Raw genomic sequence first — 22964 nt, forward strand, 5'->3', positions numbered from 1 at the left:
ATTTTCTCCAGAGCTGCGTGAAGAAAAGTGCCCCAATCGAGAAATGCAGGCAACCTTATAGTGTTCAGTGCTCCTTCAAACTTCTAAGGGCTTTGACTCGCGCATGTGAGTCGAACTGAACTTTTCCTTATTCAGTGTTAAGTATATTGCTTTGGGTACATTACTGTGATCTTATGGGTTGTGCACCGACCTCACAGTAAAGTGTGGGTCTGCACACTGTGTGCTGCAGCGCCTTTCCACTTTGCTGAGACCGTTTAATGCGCAATGGTGTGCAGATTTCACATGTGAGTTATTAAAGCTGTAGACAACTACACTTCAACAACAACAACTTCACACTGCATTATTATAAGATGATTAAAGCACTTACTGGGCAAATACGTTTGTGTATTTTTACCAAGGTTGAATTTAGATTTTATTAGTACTAATTGGCAATGAGTTTCACAGGAAAGATTTTGAATGACCAAAATAATGTTAGGAAAAAATCACAATAGTCATCAATGAAAGGTGTCTGTGTGGAATTTCAGTTCTCCTTATCATAAACTGTTTCCAGAGAAAAGTAAACAGGAACAGATGGTGCAACAAAAAAGCATTTAAAAAAAGAATGAAACAAAAGATTTCAGCACAATGAGGCTGAATTCAGTCAAGGCTGAGAGGAAAAATGAGACTAAACAAATAAATAGAAAGTATAAACATAGCAAATATTAAAGCCAGTTTGTAACAAGGCACAGCAGAGGCCAGAAGTCATCAGCAAATTGGGAAAGGTCCTTCAATAAAACCTGGATTTAAGTTAAGATTCTAGACCTAATGCTACACAAAAGCCTGTTCCAAAGCTTCAGCACAAGCACTGCAAAAACTCTAAAACCATTTTATTGCATCTGTTCACTGATGTAATCCAGCATTTTCTTTGCAATAAGTAAGTCCTTAAAATGTTTCCAGAAGATACAAAGAAGCCAGAACTGGGCTGAAGCTCCAGCTGCAGAGCTTTCAACACTTTCATGTTCAAATTCAGGCCAACTGTTAGAAAGGTAAACAAGGTATTCACTCATTCTTGAGAACTGGGGAGAAAAATGTATTCTGAAGGGGTTTTGATTTTTAGTCTTCAATTATACTGGAAAAAATATCTTAAAAGATCAAACTGATTAAACAGTTTGACGAGCTAAACTCCTCGAGATTATTTTTTTTTTAAATGTAGATGTCAACTCAGATGAAAAATTGTGTTGATACATTTTTCATTTCACAGCATAGTCATAATGAGCAGCCATTTATTTTTTTAAGTGTCTCAGAGTTCTCTTAATGCTAATCACAATACACATTTTTAAACTATAATTCTTATTTATCTTTGATTTAGAAGAGCTACAGAGTTGACATGTTATGTTTGAGACACCTCTGATAGTAATATTATTTAATAAATATGTCTAAAAATAGAAAGATAACCAGTGCTTGAGCAGTATTCCTGCCTTTTTTAAACCAGAAAATGAGACAGGGGTCCTTGGGGTATAGCTAACCCTTTTTTATGCCTGATTAAATCATGTTTTTGTAAAAGTGTGAAGGAGTTGACAGAAATCTGGGACACAACTTTAAAGGGCCAACATTCTCATAAAAATCTATTTTTATCACAAAGATGATTACAATAGGACATTTTTATATCTATGTTATCAGTAGGTATTGTTAGTTTTAGATTTTGAGGGTTTTTACACATTTTGAAGTTGTGAATTCTTGTATGGGACATGGCTGTTTTCTGTCACAGAGCAAGTTTAGAAATGAAAAAATCAAAACACATGGTACACATATTTTTAGTTTTTTGGTAGGACAAGATTTGTCCCAATTCTCAAGAATGGATGAATTATATAACCATGGTGAATGGATTAAAAAGCATGTATGGGTCTGGCAGAATTACTAAAATACAAACCTCCTCTTTTCAAAATATTCCTAAATTGGTAAAAAAAAAAAAAAAAACAGTGCTCTGATCTTTTTGTATGTTTATGTTTGAGTTCTGCTGAAGTTCTGGATAGTGTTAAATCTGTCGAGCCATCCTCGAGCAGGATGCCGTGCACCCTACAGCTGACACAGCAGGCCCCATGCTCCGATTTAAAGGTCAACAGCTCTGCCGTCACTGAAGCTGCTCTATGATATCCTCTTCCTGTGATCATGTAGACCACAACACATCCAAACTACAGGCTCTACTGTAGCCAGCCACTGCTCCATACACACATTTCCTGCAGCCAAACACCTTGCCTTGCGTCTGCTTCCACAACAAATGATCCCTACCTGCCAAGACTTCCGTTATTTCCAAAATCAGCTTAAAAGAAGCAGATGTGAGCAATGCATTAGACATCTATAAACACGCATGTCCTTACCTAGTTCGTTGAGGCTCTGAGCAGCCTTGGTGATCTCCCTGCTGCCCCCCTGCAGCTGACCCTGGAGCCTCTTGCTCAGGTACAAGATACGAATGATCCTCCGCAGCAGGTCGCAGGCCACCTGGAGCAGGAAGAGAGGGAGGAAGCGAGACAGTGAGGTTTGTGACTCTTTTTTTTTTTTTAAATCAAAATATCAAGGGATTAAGCTAGGGTCACCGGATGTCCTGAAAAATTAAGAACAGACCCAAATTATGAGCAGTTGTCCTGAGTCCAGACTTTTTTTACTATCTGTCCTGAAAATGAACTGTTACAGTAATAAATAACATGAACAAGATAAAACAAGTGCTGCTGTATGCCCTATGCTGAGACTGGAAGGCAGAAAAGATAAGGACATTTGACTTGGTGACAGTGAAATTGAAAACTGCTGCACCAAACAGTCGTTGGGTTTCGTTTTCCAAGTGACAGACAGCTGACTTCATGAAAAAAAAAAAAAACCCAAATCCCCTGTCACAAATTTCACCCATTGTCATCTGGTCCCCCTAAAATAAGTAATTAGTAAAGTCAGTGTGATGCAGTGCTGATGCGTTCTCAAGTGAGATGGTGAAACCAAGCTTGAGCCATCGTTCCTGTACTAAAAGGCATGCAGAAAGATAAAATAGCCCCTAAAAAAACAAGTAAGAATGACGTTATAATTACATCATCAAATGAACCTGAGGATGATGTGGGAGTAGTCCCTCAGCCACTTGCTTCACTCCTGTATTTGATGTTTTCTCGGACTTATAAAATGTCCCTGCTCCACAGAAATGTTGTTGCTGTTAGGAGATTTTAGAATTGCGACTAGAGCTGGAAAGGCTATTTTGATCATCAATTAACTGGTTTGAGTAATTTCTTATGGAAAAAAAAGTTCAGCTTCTTAAATGTGAATATATCCTGGTTTCGTTACTCCTCTCTGACAGTAAACTGAATATCTTTGAGCTGTGGACAAAACGAGACATTTGAGGACTACATCTTGGACTTTGGGAATTTCCACATTTCCACATTTTTCACCGTTTTCTGACATTTTATACACCTAACAACTATTAATCAGTTAACTGAGAAAATAATTGTTAGTTGCAGCCTTAATTGCAACCCACTCAAATTACTGCACCACACTGGCTCCAGTATTTCTGAATCTTCAACATCTTACAAATCATACAGATATTTAAAGATATTAATGTTTCCCAAGTATGTTCTTTTACTATAGATACAAGATACAATTCATAGAGGGTATTCATCCAGATCATGTTTTATTCTTTAACTAATTCAAATTTTAACTTCTCAACCAGACAGGTGACTGATTTTCTTCATAAATCTCATTAGCAGATGTTAATTTTCAGTAAGATATATGCGTTGACCGGTGGAGCACTTTTTCTGTTTTAGTAAAATGACACCGGCTCACCACTCCCTTGAACGGATTTGTTCTCAAGTCATGTGTATGATTGATTTTGGAGAGTTTACCATATTCAAACATTTTAGTCAACAGGGATGGGCAATTCTGAGTTTGAAAATCAGAAATTACTCTTCATAATGATGTTGATATTATCTTGTTTGACTCAGAAATTCAAATTATTATATAATTCTAATTTTTTTTCATATAGCCACACATTAATTTAGATTGGCTATCACCATTAGCATTAGGTCTATATCTATTCATGCAGGTTTATGCAAGTCCCTGTCCAGGGAACATCCTCTGTTGCAATGTCTGACAGTCCAACATCATCTATATTGTCATACTTTGAGTATTCTGACTCCCCCTTGACCCCTCCACCCACTGCAGGCATCGATCACCTCTGTGGCAAGACATTTTTTGGAAGCCATTTTCATACGGGACCATTTCTTCTTTAATTCAGCTACAGTGCAACCCTCGGGTGACACGGCATTAACAGCACTCGCTAGTGTTCTACATCTTGACTTTCTTTGAATTCCACTCCTGACACTGTTAAATAAATTCCTTTCATGGATCTCTGAAAGCAGGACTTCAATCTCCAAACTTGCAGAGTTCTTATTTTCACTCTTGGATGCCATTTTCATAAATGAACACTCGTCATGTTTATGTGGATCATTTAAACGGTTATCTGAAGTTAGCAGCATTTACTGAATCTGACACAGCAATTTATACAAGCCAACGGTGCAAAAACAGAACAACGAAAAAAAGAACATTTTAATAAAATAAAATTTTAAATGCAGCTTAAAATATATTGAAACACAATATGGAAAACCTGAGTTTATCGGTGGCCTGGTGGCTCAGTTGGTAGAGTGTTTGCCCCATGTACTGAGGCTGTGAGTCCTCTGCAGCGGCCTGCAGCCCTTTGCTGTGTGTCATCCCCCGACTCTCTCCCGCTTTCCTGTCATATCTTCAGCTGTCCTACTCATAAAAGCCATGAAAGCCCCAAAAATATTACAAAAATAAAAAAGAAACCTGAGCTTATAATTAAGTTCCAAGACACTTTTTTCAAATGATAGGACAGGATTGAAAAGGCATTTTGACAGTCTAAGCCAGGCATGTCCGAACTGTTCCATAAAGGGCCGAGTGGATGCAGGTTTTCATTCCTACCAAGCCGGAGCACACCAGGCTCGACTCATTTAATCACCTGATGTCAGTCTTCAAACAGCTGATTAGTCGAATCAGGTGTGCTGTAGACTGGTTGGATCAAAAACCTGCAGCCACTCAGCCCTTTATGGAACAGTTTGGACATGCCTGGTCTAAGCTAAGACTGGTAAAGCTTGGAAAAAAGTGTCATCGTTGCTCAGTTCTAGAAATAACAGACAAAAAACACATTTTCATGTCATAGCCTTCTGTCAATTGTACCTATGTTATCATTACACACGTGGTACTTTGAGCAAACCAATCTTGTAGGTCAATAATGCCTGCTTTTAAAGCCACGAGGGGAAAAATTTGATGCTTTATGGTTGCTATGCCAACTCATATGGTAACCATGACACTACTCACACTACCCAATATTCAGACAAAACAGGAGTCTCTCATAAAGTAGCCTGTAGAGGAGATCACTGACTGTGAAGACTTTGTTTAACAAAGATGGAAAGCAGCACAAGGTCTGTGGAGTAGTAGCTAATATAAAAACAAGTTTTAAAAAAGGATGTGGTGAAATTAAAACTGATCGAGAAAGAATGACAACACAGTGTTAGGCCTAAGAGGAGGAACAGAGTGAGTGTAATGTTAGAAGCCTTGAGGAGGAGGAGGAGGAGGAGGAGGCAGAGCAGTGAAGCTGAGAGCTGAGGGCCTGTCACGTCTCTCTGTGTGTATGAATATAACCAGACCATACAGCCATGCTCACAGCTTTGTGAGGCTGCACTTGGCTGCAGCTAAATGCTAACATTAGCATGCTAAGACAGCCACATGACAGTGCCAACATGCGGATGTCTAGCAGATCTTCACCATCTTGTTTTGTGTGTTAGCATGCTAACATTTGTTAATAATAATTTGTTAATAATAATAAAACTAAACCAGGCTAAAGAAGAGCTGAAGCTGATAAGAATATCATTAGTTTTGCAAAGTACTGGAAAAAATTAAAGCTTGATGAAAGGTCAGGAATCGTTTAAGTTATTACAGATCATCTTTAGTATTACTGTATTCAACTGAATACACTACAAAGATGTTTAATGTTTGGTTTTTGTAATTTTCTAAATTTGATGCCTGCAACAAGCTCTAAAAAAGTAGTAACAGGAGAAAAAAAAATGTTTGGAACATTCCCAGACTGTTGTCAGCACAAAGTTTAAAAGCCAGCATCTGTGAAGGCCCGGTTTTGGGGGCAACATATGCTGCCATCGATACCTACTTCCTGCCTATTTCAGCAAGACAATGCCAAGACACATTTTACACATGTTAAACTGGTCTGTCTGCAGTCCAGACTTGTCTCCCACCGAAAATGTGTGGTGCATTATAAAGCATAAAATACGACAACAGAGACCCCAGACTGTTGAGAACCTGAAGTCGTATATCAAACAAGAATGAGAAAGAATTTCACTTTCAAAAAAATCAACAATTAGTGTCCTCAGTTTCTAAAACCAGGCATCAAATTTCAGAAAAATCTTTATGTTCATCATTTTAAAGATGAAATATTTTGTCTTTGTACTGTATTCAATTGAATATGGGTTGAAAAAGCTGCAAATAATTGCATTCTGGGTTTTTTTGCGTTTTACACAGCACCTAACTAATGTCTTTTGGAATTGGGGTTGTACAATAGTTTAAAACATACAACATTTCAGGAAAAATCAACACAGTACAATTAAATAGTGGATGATGCAGTATCCATTTGTCCATGTCTTTTATCTAAGGTGGTCAGAGACATTGTAATGTAATGCTGGTCCAACAGTAATGAACGGAAGACATTGTGTTGTTGACGTGGGGGAAAATGACAAACAGAGGCCTTGGATTCCCCAGTGACTGATGAGCTGCTGTTTGACTCGCATCCAACTCATGCTGAAGGCTCAGGCCAGAGACAAGACTGAGAGTGAGCTCTCTGTCACACACACACACACACACACACACACACACACACACACACACACACACACACACACACACACACACACACACACACACACACACACACGCACACGCACACACACACGCAAACAGAAATCTGAGCGACACAGAGCCATTAGCCCGGGAGAGAGACCTCAGAATCACGCTGACCTTTTTACAGCCGCTGTTTCATCAATATTTAATCATGATTTCCCTCGGCTGCACAAACAGGAGAACTGCAGCCTGGTGTTCTTACGGAGCTGCACGCACATGTGCTCGCTCAATCGCACACGCACAGCGGCTCAGAGCTCTGCACACAACCAATCTCTTGCCTACATATAGGCAAATACTGAACCTCTCTCCTACACAGTGTCGATTTCTACGTGGGCTGTGGAAAGCCTCGACTCAGATGTAAAATAATGTTCTTTGGTAAAACTGCCATGCAAAGAGCTGTCCACTTCTTCTGCCATCTCAAAAGGGACACTGGCTGATTCACTCACAGCCACAAGAAAGTTTATTTAATACTGTCATCAAGTTAATTTGTGGATAGTTACCTGCAGTCTGGCAAGCTGGGTGATCCTGGCCACAATCTTGTTGTACGGGTCCACGATTTTCGTCCTTATCCTGAGAAGACATGCATGTAATGACTGTAAACAGGACAGATTCATTCTTACAGATGACAGAGTTCTAATAGTCCAGTGGACAGGTGGGAATATGTTTCATGGTTTTTGCTGCAGAGAAATGGTTGAATCTTTGAAATGTTTTTAAAGTAGCCCACAACGGAGAAACCAAACACTGGCGCTAGAGAAGTCGCAGGCACTCTAGCCAGTTGACTCCACCAAACGTGACACATCTGCACCGCGGTTTTGATCCATCCTCTGCACAGCTGCAAGCCCCACCAACAACGTTTCAGAAGCATTTCAGCAGCAGAGCGTTTTACCCACCTGTGCTTCTACCATGGATAAACAGGCTACATGGTTAAATAGTTTCTTTTGTCTGTCTCTATGATCGTGAGTCTGCATGGGGTCTTTTATTTTGAAAATTAACTGGATTCTCCCTGCCTTTTCTGTGTCTGACTTCCTGTCCATTCAATCAGCTCTGTGCTAATTGACACAGCATCCACTGAAAACAGACTCTGTGAGTTTCTGAAGCAGAGCTGGGATGCGCTCATGGTGGAATCACAAGCAGCATGTAGAATGGCTGCGATCAGCTCCGGCTGATGTGGCGCAGCTGTAACGCCACAAAGCCGTGCCTGGTGGAATTAAGACGTAAAGTTTTTATACGCTGGGGGTTTGCAACCTGCCCCTGGCTCTTTGTCTGCTCTCCAGTGGCTCCCTGTGTCTTTGGCAAAAAACTATATGGAAATGAATATCAGTTATTGTTTTTTCACATTTTAATTTTCATTTATTTTATTATTATATTGTTGTATGTCTACACTGTAAAGATGAAACACTTGAGAAAATTCAAACTTAATGGCAACATACTGCAACAGATTTTTGAGCCCACCTCAAAATTCTTAAATTTTGAAAAAGGTTTTACCTAATAGAGATTATTAACTTTTCCTGTTAAGATAAACTTAAATCTTTGAGTTTTACAACCCCCAAAAAAGTTGTTTTAAAAATTATTGAGTAAATTCAAGTTTATCTGAAGAAGAAAAGTAACTCATTTCAACTAAAGATTACAGGTCAGGGAAACTTTTTAAAGTTTATTTCAAAACTCAAGAATTTAAGTTGGGCTCAAACTCAAAAATCAAAAGAGTTGTCTCAGCTGTTTTTTTTCTTCACTGTCAATTTAAAACTTATGTTCTTTAAGTGTAAAAATACGTAGCCTATACACCGAAAAAATATTTTGTCAACTAAATTTTGACAGTGGCTCATCTTCTTGAGTCTCTATAAACTAGCCATGAATGCCAAATCAAAAAAAGAAAAGTCCTCAGGGAAAAGAGAGAATTTAATAGTTGCGACTTCAGACAGATTTTTTTTTTTTTGGCTCCTTTGATCGTAAAGGTTGCAGACCCCTGTCCTACACACTTGGAAGAGGACAAGAGGGTGAGTGGTAGTCATGTATACAGCAACACGTGGTACTGGCTATTAGTCTATTTGTTACTGCTGCAATAAAAAAGGAGTCATAAGGTAAAACTCCTGCCATGGTTGTAGTACATTGAACAACTTTATTTGTAGAGCAACAGTTTGGTTCTGGCCTTCATCAGGGTCATCATGAGACATGTGAACACAAACACTTAAATAGGATTGAAAGGTTGAAAAACATAAAAGACAACTAATCACGTACATCCAAAGACGTATCAGCCAATAGGCCAATAATATGAATCATGAGTTTGTCCAGTCAAGAAATCCTATGTGAGGCATCCTGAGGAGCTACATTCTGTTTCTACACTTCAGTACTTCAGTGTTATCCACTCTGCATGGTCCAACATGAACACACCATTTCCTGCTTTGGAACAGTTTTCCCTTGAAAGATTTCAGGGTGCAACTTTTTTTTGTTTCCAACACAATGGCTAGTGAATGTTCAAATTTCACCAGACGCTCAACAGATTATCATTGTTTTTTTTTTTTTTGTTTTTTTTTATTGGCTGGTAAGTGAAGCAAATCTACCAGCCGCTTGCATATTTTTACTAGCAATTGGCTGATGGCTGATGCTAATTTCGTGGTATTGTGTCTCTGTCTGAGCTCTCCTTGCTGATTGGAAGTAGGCAGAGAGTCCTTCCTAGTTGGAAAAAAGGTAATTTCATGCACCAATCAGAATTTACCTCAATTGTTGAGTTGTGAGGTGTTTTGCTTCTGTTGCCAGGCCACTGTCAATCAAATCTGACCAAACCACACAATCCTGATGAAGATCAGCTGAGGTTTTTTTGTTAGACACTTAGTATAGAATTATTAAAGATGCTGCTGTCAAAATTTCAACTTTGATTGTGTATGTAGTCATATATATTTAAAGCAGCAATATGTAGCCATTGCATGTGCAAAAATGAGTACAGGCGCCATAGACTGTATATTAAATAGGTTATAATCCTGTTAAATATATGATCTGTTGTTGAAGCAAGTTATTTCCCTGTAGGTTGATAAGCTGTGTTTAACTGTCAGTTGTTTGTCAGTGTAAAGTTCAGCCTGTTACCCTGAGAACAAAAGCCCACTGTTCTGAAATAACACACTCTGGAAGATGAGTTAAGTGGCTGCCAAACTCATTTACTCATTCAGGAAAAAAATCAGCATTAATTTGAACTCTGATTCACTTGATATGGACATGCAAACTGTTATTTTGGTCCAGAGTGGAAATTTCAAAAGGGAGACTGCAGCTGTAGCATTGCTGTCAAGTGACACATCGTGGTCATTTTATGATTTATTACAGTAAATATATTACAGAAAAATGTCCATTTTGAAACCATGTTTTTGAGGCTTTATGGACTCAGATCAAATAAACAATCATGGAACTCCTCCAAGTCCCAGCAAAGAATGGAAACAGGTGTGTAAATGTGAAGCAGCAGGCACTGAAACCAATAATATCTGGGTAAATGTTGATGATAATCATATCTGATCTGAATAAACATGTAAATAAAACATATTTACCTGTCAACAGCTGCCTGAAGAGCACTGATTCTTGTCTGCATCATCTGAAGCACCCCTGAAAACAACAAAAACAAGTCTTTTACTTTCAGGTCATTTTGACACTGATTTTTAGAGCTACCTTGTTAGCAGACTTCATCTGTGGAATGCCAGCTCTCTCTTGTGGTGAAAAGCAAGAACTGCAATAGGTGGACAGGCAGAGTAGAAACAAAAACAGGCCACTGTTCTCAAAGACAACAGAGTGGAAGTGCATCTGGGTCTTTCTTTTGGTGCAAGTTTCCTTCAAAAACAATCCAAGGCACACTGTAAGGTGTATGCAAAATTAAAATGGCTTTATCTTACATAGCAAAAAGTATTAAAAATGACAAACATGTTGCAACCAACACAGGTCTTCATCAGGGTCAGTCAGGAGTAACTGGCACACCTCTGCTGTGTTACACTAATGAGCTGAGTGGGAGGATCATTCCCTGTCAAGGTGCAAGTCTATTGGTCAAACAACAAGGAAGTGATACATTAAAAGGGGAGGGAGGAGGATGGAAGGAAGTGAATGAAAGCAGATAAAAGAAAGAGGAGATGAGAGTGGGAGTTAATTTAAATCATTACTCCTGTCTGCCCCTGATGAAGACCTGTGTTGGTGATTTTTTTTAACACTTCTTGCCATGTAAAATAAAAGCATTTTAATTTTGTACAAACCCTACAGTGTGCCTGGGACTGTTTTTGAAGGAGACTTGTATGTATATTGAGATTATTTCACCCTTGCAATGAGCCCTTCACCAGAAGAAATAGGTCACTGTTCTTGCTTGGCCAATTTTAAAAAGACCAGCCATGTGCAACTGCATGCTGGTGCAAAACTCTGAGATTACTGACAGACCTGACAGTTGGTTTCAGAACATTATTACACATATGACATGAATTTTAATGTTAATAAAACCCATCCTCTTGGGCATGCAGCTGGGTATTGGTACATGATACATGTAAGGTATCGACCAAAATAACCCAGAACCAAATAGTATCAAAACTTCTTCAGTCAAACGATACCTGCATTAGATTATTTTTGTACCCAGATTTGGAAAAAAATACTATTTATGTGGTTGTGCTTGTGGCCAATCATTGCAAAAGTTCTCTGATTTAATGCAATATATGATTGGCCCACTACCACAGCAGCTGGTGAGCACAGGGTTGGCAGTTCAGTGTGGATGCCTGGAAAGTAATGAAACAATGACACAGAATATGGATGCAACAGCTAAATCTCACATTTGTGTTTTGTTGACTGTACTGTCACTGCTCACACTTGCATCATTGTGCTTGAAAAACTTGAATAAAGGTGATCAAATGATGTCACCCATTTATCTTTACTAATGTCTGCAAAAGTTTTAGGTAGTATACTGAAATGAACCAAAACAAGTGACAGCCAGGAAGGAAAATCCTTTAAAATCCAATGAAACTGTTCCTACAAATTCTGTTCTTCAAGTTAGAATGGTAGCATGTGAAAATGTGTCTCTTTACCTTCCAGAGACTCGATCCCTGTTGCCTGAGACAGCAGGTCTTCATGTCTGGCCACAACCTGGAGGGAAGAAGTATAAATATATGCACATATATATACATATATATATACGTGTGTGTGTGTGTGTGTGTGTGTGTGTGTGTGTGTGTGTGTGTGTGTGTGTGGATGTGGCTCCTTTCTGCTTAATTCCCACAATGAAATAAAGTGAAACCAAATTGCTGCCTGGAAGTTACAAAATCAATCTAAAAACACAGTATAATGAAGTTTCCCCTTCAGACTGCAGTAAATCAGTGTGTTTGTGTCGTGGTGTGTTGGGTTCATACCTGGCTGTGCAGCTCCTTGTCCAGCTGACTGATGCCCTGTGCCAGCTTGGCCAGTTGCTCAGCAATGACAGCATGGTGAATAGCCTGAGCCGTGTACGTCTTCACATCAAAGTCCTCTGCCAGGAAATCAGCGTAGCACTCTGCAAACACAGCAGGACATCCTCAAATCAGCCACTGTATTCACACTGACAACAGAACACTATTCTTTACGATACATATAAGTTTTGGAGTGACATATGCTGTCATCCAGCTTTTTCAGGGACATACATGCTTACTTGTATTCTGTTTTTATTCATGTTTTACACAGCAACCCAACCTCTTTTCGGGGTTTGTATATACAAATTGTCTGCATGTGGCATATTGTGTCTCATGTAGTAGAATTTCTACATTAAAATACCTAAAAAAGCATCTACTCCTTCCATCTCATTAAATATCACAGAACATATGAATATGCAGGACTCCCGCTTGCCTAGGGCAAATAAAATGCTATGTCAGGAAAGTAAGTCTAACAACTCACTTGCCCGATCAAGCAGGTGTTAAAAAAAAAAAAAAAAAAAAGCTAAGTAAAAATGCAAAAAAATGTGGTTTCCAGCCTCTCAAATATGGAGATGTCCCACTTTTCTGTGTATTATCATATTAACGTGAATATGTTTGGTGTTTGGACTGACAGTAAAGACTTCATCTTGTGCTTTGAAAAACTGAGATGGACATTTTTCACTATTCTTTGGAAATTTTGTAAAAAAAAAAAAAAAAAAAAAAAAAAAAAAAAGATTGGTTATTGATTTATCTGGAAAATAATGGGCAGATTAATCAATAATCATTAGTTGCCACACTAAATTAATGTGACATGACATGCTAAATATAGTCTTTGTTATTATTTCATAATGATAAATAAATAAGACAATTTGTCCAAGGACAAGCAAAAATTGACTTTGGGCAAGTACATTTTATTCTGACCCACTTGCCCAACCAGACAAGTGAGAAAAAACATTGACATTTAACCCTAATATGCTCATTTTTTCATGTCTAAATTTTCTTGCTGGAGACAAGTTGTCTCCTATTTCACTGTAAAGCCCATTCTCAATGCATGTGTACTTGTGGTTTCAGGTGTCTCTATGACCCTTGTATGTGTTAGAGCTGCAATGATTAATTGAAGTCAAAATTCTCTGATTTCACCTTCTCAAATGTGAATATCTTCCAGTTTCTTCATTTCTCTCTGACAATAAATGATAAATCTTTGGGTTGTGGACAAAACAAGACATTTGAGAACGTAATCTTGGGTTTTGGGCACTGATCAACATTAATCAGTTAATCAAGAAACTAATCAACTATGGAAATAATCATTAGATGCAAACCCCAATATAAGCTGCAAACTGGACCAGAAATGACTCCTAAATATGTTGTGATGTAACAAATCCTGCCCATAGGCCCACCCCTTAAACAATATCTTTAATGACCAGAGAACTTTTCCACTTCCAGCAGATGAATTCATTCATTCTGCACAGTGAAGCTCAAATATCCAACTCCAGGAACGAAGAGATGAACATATTTTTCAGTGGAGGGGGGGGGGGGGGGGGGGCATATCAGACTTGTGGTGCAGCTTAAAACAAAACCAGAGAATCCCTCCTCCAGCTCTTTGAAGAAGCTTCCAGCCTGTTTCTCTGTAGTTTTCCGCTTCTCTTCAATCATGTTACTGATGTGAGGCAGACCTCTGTCAACACTCGGGATCAGAGCAGTGAAGACCTGCTCACTGTCTGCATCTTCCTCTCTCAGCTCCAGAGAGAGGAAGGTTATAGTTAGTTGCTGTCTGCAGTAAACTGAGCAGTATAAAATATATTTGCATTGCCAGGAATGTGTTCTCGGTGAGCGTGTTTTATACAGATAGACACGTCATAATAAAAATAAGAAATGTAATAAAGATAGCTGTTAGCTTGAAGGTGCTTTAGTAGAAGTTCGCTGCAAAACAAATGTGGTCATTTTACAGAGCCGCTGATAACACGTTTTAGAACTATAGACGAACACTTAAATGTACGGTTTACATCACTACCGCCGTTCATAAAGCAGTTTTTACCATCTTTCAGAAGTGAATTCGTGGAAGCTTCTCTGCCGTCCTCCATGTTGGTACTTCCGCGTGTGACGTATAATCAGGGGGACGCGAGCTACTGTAGACGTTGCACGAGCCTTAAAGGGCCACACACACACTGTGAATGTCTTCAACGTATTGAACATTGTTGAAATGAATAACAAAATTTATGAAACATCCACGATTTTTGCACTTTTAGGAACAGGGGAGAAGTTTGCCTTCAGGGCTCAGTGCTAAATTTTGCTATTTCAAACCAAACTATTATTTCCCCCCCTTAACTGAACCAAGAAGAGAGCCTTGAACACAAACTTCTCAACTTTAAGTAGATAAATCTTTTAATAATGAATTATCAATTGTTGAATAATTAAACTGAAATAATTAATAAACAAATAAAATAAATATATTATTTAAATTAAGTTACAAATTAATAGTTGAATAATTAAGTACATTTATTTATGATAATATCGACTGATTTTACTCTATACTTGATTTATTTGGTTTCAGTAAATGTGATGGTAAATAAAATCAAAGTTTTTACCTTATTATTCTCTTAAAAAAGGTCTTATATTCACAAATCCAAATTTAATAGCCTAACCCTTATAAAACACGTATATCACTATTTTTCAGAATAAAAACTATTTTCTCCTCCAAAAACAAAAAGCAATCAAGACAATACATTTGTACATCTCATTTAATGTATTTGTTTTAATGAATAATATTTTCTGGCTTTATATTTGCATTTTGTTGTGTCATGTTTATCTTTTTTAAACTTCTTATTAACACAACCTCTTTTTATTAAATATAAAGGCTGTCAAAACATGTGGAATTTGTTCTTCTTTGATTATAAATGGAAAGAACTCACGGCCCCAAGTTATTGTTCATTTCTTGTTAATCTTAAGAAATTTTAAAACTGATCTTGTCTATTATTTGGAAATAATACTTGAAATAACCTGTGTTGTTTGCAATTACTAATCGTTAAATGCTTTTGTAAATATTTCAGAAAATGCTGAAGGAAAAATTATTCTGAAGTGACAAAGTTTACACAATATATGTATACCTCAGTTTATTTCTGCTTTTTTTATTCTTAAAAGTATTCATTTGTTCAGAGTCTAACCTCTGTTTATTTACTAATTTATTCATTTCTCATGTTATCCACCAGGTGGCAAGAAACGCATTATTTTTTGTGTTTCTGTAATTGTTCTTGGTTGTTTTTGATTTATTTTAGCTGTTTCAAGAAAATTTTAGATTGTCTTTTATCTTTTATTCAAAAGTTTCAAAAACAGACAACAATTACCAAATGCAATCCCTCATGTCATCCACTATTTGTGTTTTCATTTAATTTCATTTGATGTGATGAATCACACAAAAAGTACTAAAAGGAAATGTAGTCCTCAAGCAGGCCAACATATCATAAACAAAACACACGCAGGTATAAAATATTTGTACCATAACAATGTACATAAACATATATACACCATAAGAACATTGCACTTAACCAGCGTACAAAATGACAACATATTGTTTCATAAAAGAAAGCCCCTCTCAAGTCAAATTACATCACATGGTGGATATTTTGCTTGGGTTAGGTTGTAGTAATATGTTATTAAGATATATGTATAAATGTCCAAGTTGCATTGATGAGTCTGCAAATCTAACACTATCTCTAGAATGAATTTACCATCATCTTTGGCAAAGCTCTGATACTATTAATACAGACAACAAATCAGACCATACAAAAAGTAAATTAATATACTGAAATGTTTGACAAGTTGAAACAAAAAATAATGTTTACATTAGACATTCATTCATATACAGACAAATTCAGTTGGTTCATTTTCTCCCGGTCTTCAGGACATGGATGCTGAATCAGGATGACCATATAACATCATCATCACCCAAAGTGTAGAGATGTTTCAATACCATTTTTTTTATCTTTCTGATACCATTTCTGATATGTAAACCTTTAGGAACAGACAATCCCCAGTACCTATCCAATACAAATGCAGTAAAGAAATATCCATTATTTTTGAATTGCTGTATATGACTAACACATATAATATGATTGCTATCACTGTTGTTAAAACATGAACAAATATACGGAATGAATGCCAGTGAATGTGACTTCACCATCCTGGGAAAAGGGTGTACAGAACAGAACGCTGCTGGGAAGAAGCAGGATCCTGTTTCAGGTTCTGAAATTATTATAGACTCGCATATTTACACATTAGGCCAATTTTCTAATACTGGTATCAGAGTGTAAATAGTGTAAATTACTCTTTCCAATTCAGCGGTTAATTGGATGAAGTAACACTACCTACTAATTAACTGAAAATCAACTTTTTGGCAACAGTGAAAGCTCCAGCCAACCACTTGGCATATTATTGAAATGACTAGACAGGATCCTTATGAAAGTGCTACAACTGGCCATGTTTTTCTCTGGAATTCTCTGGAAAAGATTAGATCAAAACCTATGAGCAGAAACACATTCCCTTAACAAATAAAGTTTTGACCCTTCATGATACAAACATTTCAGGGAAAATCGTCAGGCCTTAAATTAACCCAAACTAATTTTTTTGGGAGCGTATTAAAACCGATAACAGCCCTTTTTGGTTTGGTTTGGTTTGCAGAGCAAAATGAATGAAGAATGACCTGTACAGGTGATTAGCTACATGTAGTTATCACACCAAACCTAGAAAACACAACCAAGGTCAGGAATAACTTTTCCCCTGCTGTGTGGATGATAGTTTGACTGTCAGTAAGATTTTGCAGTATTACGAGTTTGACATCTTTTAACTAAATTAAGAAATATTCACTTGAATGACAGTGAATATTTGCAGAGGAAATCAAATGATAAGTCTACTTTGTGTGGCACAGAGGGAGAAGGACCAGGGGGGCAACGTTTACGCCACCTCCAGTACAACAGGGACTGAAGTATGGGAAGAGTTTCTCAGTGAAGTTACAGCCAGTAAAGGAATAGATGAGAACTGCTGTATCTACATCATAAAAGGAGACCAGACCCTCCTCATAATCCACAAACACCCCCACCTTCTGAGGCTTCGACTTCAGAGAGAGAGGGACACCAGGACCAGCAAGAGCTTTGTACTCAGATCCTCTTCTCAACCATATGGTCCAGAAGCCATTCTTGGGGGACAATCTGATTTTTCCCTTCCTGATGACTGATTCTTTAGCTTCTCCTATGTCCCAGTCAGTTTTATCTCTGACCTGAACTTCATAGTAATATCTGCCTGAAGAGAAACTCTGCTTTCCTAAAACACCGTTACAAAATGAAAATCTTTGTGGGTTGTCTGGGACATTGTTTTCTTTCTCATCAGACTTAACTTGTTTCTCATCATCAGACAGGATAAGATAGGGACTCGCAGTGTCAGGATCCAGAGTTACATCCACTGCAAACTGCTGGACCCTCTTCAGCTCAACATCAGCACACAGCTTCTTCATCTCTTTACTGAGAGTCTCCTCCAGCTGAGCCACAGCTCTCCTCACAGTCCCCTCATATGATGAGTGAACTCTGACCTCTGTCCAGTCTCTGGTGGGTGGAGCAGGACTCAGAGATGGGAAGCTTTGGAGGAACCGGAGGTGGTCTTCAGTGCATGAGAGCTGCTTCACCTCAGCACTCCTCTTCATCAGCTCAGAGATTTCATCTTCCAGATCTTTGATGAAGCCTTCAGCTTGTTTCTCTGTTGATTTCTGCTTCTCTTCAATCACATCAATGAGCTGAGCCAGACTTCTCTCAACAGACTGGATCAGAGCAGTGAAGACCTGCACACTGTCTGCTTTCTCTCTGTCTGCATCTTCCTTGCTGAGCTTCACTAACTGTTTGATCTGATGAATCTTCAGCTGCCTCTTCTGGATCATCTGCTGAATTTCAGCCTCTAACTTCTCCAGTTTAGCTTTCTTTACCTTGCATTCTTCTATGATTGGAATGAAGACGTGTGACCTGTGATTTGACTCTGTGCAGAACTGACAAACACACATCTGATCTGTCTTGCAGAATATCTCCAGAGGTCTATCATGTCTCTTACACATTCTGTCTTCCAGGTTCTCCACAGGATCAATCAGCTCATGTCTCTTCAGGCCTGGGATTCTGTGATGAGGTTCCAGGTGAGTCTCGCAGTAGGAGGCCAGACACACCAGGCAGGACTTCAGAGCCTTCAGTTTGCTTCCAGTGCAGACATCACACAGAACTTCCCCTGAGTTGGCACATTTTAGCACAGAGCAGCTGATGACCTTCTTTACAGCTGACTGTCTAAACTGATCAGCCATCTCACATATGAATGGATTGACCCGTAGTCCAGGTCTTTTGTAAAAGACATCTTTACACACAGGACACTGACACAAGACATTAATTTTCCAGTGCTGTGTAATGCAGTTCTTGCAGAAATTGTGTCCACAGGGTATGGTGACTGGATGAGTAAACACATCCAGACAAATGGAACAGAGAAACTGCTCCTCAGAGAAGAAACTGCAGGCAGCAGACATGTCTAGAAAACAAGATCAGAAGGGAACAAAAAATGTAATTTGCTGTGAATCCCAAAAAATGTTTTTCTAATAGATCACCGCACAAAATCTTAGCAGAATTTTAAAATACATTTTTCAGGAGAAGTGTAATTATGAAGAAAAATATGAAAAAGAATCAAAAATATATCTAAAATGGCAGACTGACAGTAACACTGCTGAAAGGCAAATGCACAAACTATACAACTAATACAATATAATAACTATATTTTACATTAACAATAATTATTATTATTACTGGTGGTGGAATACACACAACAGTTTTTTCTTATCAGCCACGATTCATAGATAGAATCTCAAAAACTGCAACATAGTAACAAACAGATTTAGGGGTTTCTGGACTGCAGTGCTAGAACAGTGTACTTATGTGTCCACCCTTCTCATTGCACGTCTTTTTAAAGCTAGTACAAGCAATTCTTGAGAGGAGACTCAACAATCAACTCATCTTTCTCCAGAACTGCTTGTAGCAGCTTTAACTGACATAACGCACCCAAGAAGCTCCACATATCATCTCATCCAGGTCTTGACATTAATGCATGCCAGGCGCAGGTAAACTTTGTGTCCAAGCAGATGAGATGCCTCATGCAGCTGTCCAGTCCAGAAAGTGAAAATTAAATGTCGTGCATTCATCTGTTTCCCCGTATTTCTCACTGTGTGGCAGTTCTGATCACAAATGCACTGCATAATGGGATAATGATTAACCATCCTGTTTTTGGTGTACCCGTTATGTAACGTACCTTAATTTCTTACTTTCTTACTTGCCATGAGAAAATCAGAGAAACCAATTAATCAGTTATTAAAATAGATGGAAATTAATTTAATGATAGATTAAGAATCAATTATTTGATTAATTGTGCAGCTGTAATACTTTTCTGTAACTATTTATACTACAGCCTGACCTTATCTATACACATTATTGCTGACTAAAGTAAAGCGACTACCTCTCAGTCCAGTAAAATGGGAATAAATGGCCCTCAGCTTGTGGTGCTCAAAGCACCAAAAATATACATTTGAAAAAAACAAAACCAGTGTCTCCTCCCAAATATCATGACCTGATTCCTAAGATGATCCACAGACCTTGTTGTGAGCAGAACTACTTCCTTACTAGAGTAGAATCTAACAAAACTACATTCAAATCTACCAGAGTGACTTTGCTTTCTATTAGAAATTTCAAAAGCATTTTTTGGTGCTTTGAGCACCACAAGCCAGGTGCCATTCAGTCCCTCTAAAACTCTGCAGCTCACATTAAAACTATCTAGACTGATAAAGAGCACTACAGGTAAGAAGATAAATCTGTATTTTTGATTCGGGGGTGAACTCTCTCTTTAAGGAATAAAATCCCCTGGAAATGAGCTAAACTTTGTGTCACAACCTTATGAGCAGACACCACAAACACAAAGGCAATAAAGGCTACAAGGAAAACTTGTATCCCCCCTCAAAAAGTTGAAGTTTATGATTATCATGCAACAGGTCTAACACAGGTGGTATGATAGTAAAGGTTATTATCTGTCATAAACACTAACTCTCCTCAGAAATCATTAACATGTCTGATAATATTCCAGTGTTTTTGCTGCGTGCGCTCCCTCTGCGGTCACTTTCAGCGCAAAAAAAGATCAATCCAAAATCTGAGAAAAAAAAAATCTTATGAACTGAAATTAGACTTTGCATTCATTTCAACATGTCATTTTGCTTTTGGATGTCCACAAAAAAACGGAGGGAAAAATACAGTCCGGCTCTCTATTTATAATAATAACATGACACTTAACACTGACCCTTTTTCTTTGCTTTTCAGTGTCAAACTGCACTGAAACCCTGTCAGCACGAAGTTGTTGCTTTCTGTTTATCACACTAAACATCGTCCGCTGTACTTACCAGCCGGTCTCTGGTGTGTTTTTTGGGGAAACGATGAAGCGAGCTTTGATTCTTTCAGCGGGACGTTAGTCTCCTGCAGCAGTGAGGTCCTTTCACTTTCGTTTCTGTGGATTTGGATTCTGGCGGTAAAACAGTCCTGTTCCTCCGCACTGACTCACATTATTACTCATCTGTTGATCCAACTTTTTTTTTACTGAGTTTCTTTTTTCTTTCTTTTCTTTCTTTTTTTTTTTGTTTGAGAGAGAGAGAGAGAGTCTGAACTGGGCAAAGCATTCTGCAAACCTATAATTGTTTGCCACCAGTCCTGTATAATACAGCATGGTCCTGTATTGAAAAATAAAATGCACTGTCCCTTACTTTTCATGAGCACCGTATTCTAGAAGTTTAATCAGGCCTGAAAAGTTGAGCCCAAAAAGGCCCAAGCCCGAAAAAACAATTCTGTCCAAACCCGAACTTGTCCTTCATTAGCATATTTCAGCCCGAACCTGATTACAGCCCAACATTTTTCTTAACAAGTTTCCCTCCATGGACCAAACAGTCAGGGATGGCAGTGGCAGGGACAATACAAGGAATGATTTGAAGTAGAAACAAAAAAAATGGGGAGAAAATAAAAATATTTAAAAAATAAATAAAAATAAAAAATAATACAGCCCAAACCCGATGTAAGCCTGTGAAATATGTAAGACACACTGCCCGACCCAAAGCTGTCATGTCCTGTCTCAAGCTCTACCCTACTCTAATGCATAACACTACATTTTCACATATTTGGAATGGCATGACAAATAATAAAACCAAACAGCTTCTTAAAGGGATAGTTCACCTAAAAATGAAAATTCAGTCATTATCTACTCACCTTCATGCTGACTGAAGGTCAGATTTAGTTTTTTTAGTCCACAAAACACTGCTGGAGTTTCACATGAAAACAGTGTTGCAGAATCAACGGAAGTGAATGGTGACCAGTTTTAAAACGTAAAAACCACGGAATAAAAACATCGTCTGCTCGTCTGGTGTAATCCAAGTCTGCTAAACCCCTGACATGACAAGTTGACGTCATTTCCACCATGTTTTTAGCATGAATCTTCACTGTAGATCCTTGGCTTGGAGCCACGTTCACATGCACACCGTCAGGACTTGGTGTGTGTGGTGTGACGTTGTGCAAATGGCATGTTGGGCCTTTCGGAGACTTAGGTTACCCCAGACGAGCAGTATGGAGGCATTTTATTTTGTTTTTTGTTTGTTTGCTTGTTTTAATGTCGAATACCTTTAGCTCACTTCCAGCTTCTAGCTGTCCAAATACAGATGTAAATGGCAGACAGACCACGAGTGAGTACAAGGTAAACTGTGCAGTTTGGCACAGAGCTGTGGTTCTCATGTCAAGGTGTCCCGTATTCTTCTACAGTCAATGTGGCAGCCCTAGCACATGTTTGCAAGAGAGAATTAAGTGTGTTCCTTCTGAACTTTACCAGGGAAAATAGAACTTTCAGATTCTGGCAATACATTAAATTAAATTAAAACCAAAAAAGAAATGGACTGTATTGATCAGAATACAATGCAAGTTCAACTGTTGTTTGGCACTAAAACGCAGCTATACATAGACGGGCTGTGATCGCAACATGATCTACAAGCCATTGAGACAGAACCTGACACCATCACTGGTTGTACCAAGTTTTCTGAAATAGAGCTGTCACAGTTTCAAAGTTTCACTAAATGATTATCAAGGCCAAAAGAATTCAGGGTAACAATATTATCACAAGGTACTTATAGAAGGTTTATGCTAAAAAAAAATAATGCTATCAGTCAAATTTATCCTTAACTTTGTTTGTTTTGCGTTTTGTCTCTTTTTAGGCAAACACACACAAAATATGAGTACAAGGAGGTGTGAGTCTGTGGGGACGAGGACAAAGTGAGAGCTGAGAGAAACTGATAGAAGAGCATACAATATGTTCAGGAGGCACTGGATATTTTACACAATATTATTATAAGTGTGTTATTAACACAAATTTCTTAAAATTCGTAGCATGGACTTTATAAATACTTTATAAATCATGAGAAGTATATATGTATATAAGTATATATGTATCTACCTGCCACAACCTGAGAGAAAACACCAGTCTTACCATTCATTCTATTTTGAATTGTATTGTTGAAAGTGTAAATTAGGGCTGTATATATATATATATATATAT

At 38.1% G+C, this 22964-nt stretch overlaps 2 protein-coding genes across 2 annotated transcripts in view; both read right to left on the minus strand.

The window, feature by feature from the left end:
• cog5 (component of oligomeric golgi complex 5) overlaps positions 1-14467 on the minus strand; it is an 85411-nt gene extending 70944 nt beyond the window's left edge. The window contains exons 1-6 of the mRNA XM_084710590.1: positions 14362-14467; positions 12291-12430; positions 11970-12027; positions 10467-10521; positions 7437-7506; positions 2358-2478 (exon numbers count right to left, since the gene is read on the minus strand). Coding sequence (XP_084566716.1) covers positions 2358-2478; positions 7437-7506; positions 10467-10521; positions 11970-12027; positions 12291-12430; positions 14362-14407 — 490 coding nt within the window. The 5' untranslated portion in view covers positions 14408-14467. The remainder of the gene's footprint in view (positions 1-2357; positions 2479-7436; positions 7507-10466; positions 10522-11969; positions 12028-12290; positions 12431-14361) is intronic.
• A 2201-nt stretch (positions 14468-16668) lies between these two features.
• On the minus strand, positions 16669-21004 carry LOC146306492 (E3 ubiquitin-protein ligase TRIM21-like). Its single transcript, XM_084711032.1, has 2 exons — positions 20779-21004; positions 16669-18872 (listed from the first exon to the last, which is right to left on the minus strand). The coding sequence occupies exon 2, from the start codon at positions 18868-18870 to the stop codon at positions 17230-17232; it is 1641 nt and encodes a 546-aa protein (XP_084567158.1). The 5' UTR covers positions 18871-18872; positions 20779-21004; the 3' UTR covers positions 16669-17229.
• Positions 21005-22964: the final 1960 nt, after the last annotated feature.

The sequence above is a fragment of the Lutjanus erythropterus genome, chromosome 22 (genome assembly GCF_056507025.1).
Source record: "Lutjanus erythropterus isolate fLutEry1 chromosome 22, fLutEry1.hap2, whole genome shotgun sequence".
In the NCBI taxonomy this organism is placed as follows: Eukaryota; Metazoa; Chordata; class Actinopteri; order Lutjaniformes; family Lutjanidae; genus Lutjanus; species Lutjanus erythropterus.

Coding starts and splice junctions, on each gene's coding strand:
- LOC146306492 (XM_084711032.1), bottom strand. CDS start 18,870: ATGTCTGCTGCCTGCAGTTTCTTCTCTGAGGAGCAGTTTCTCTGTTCC.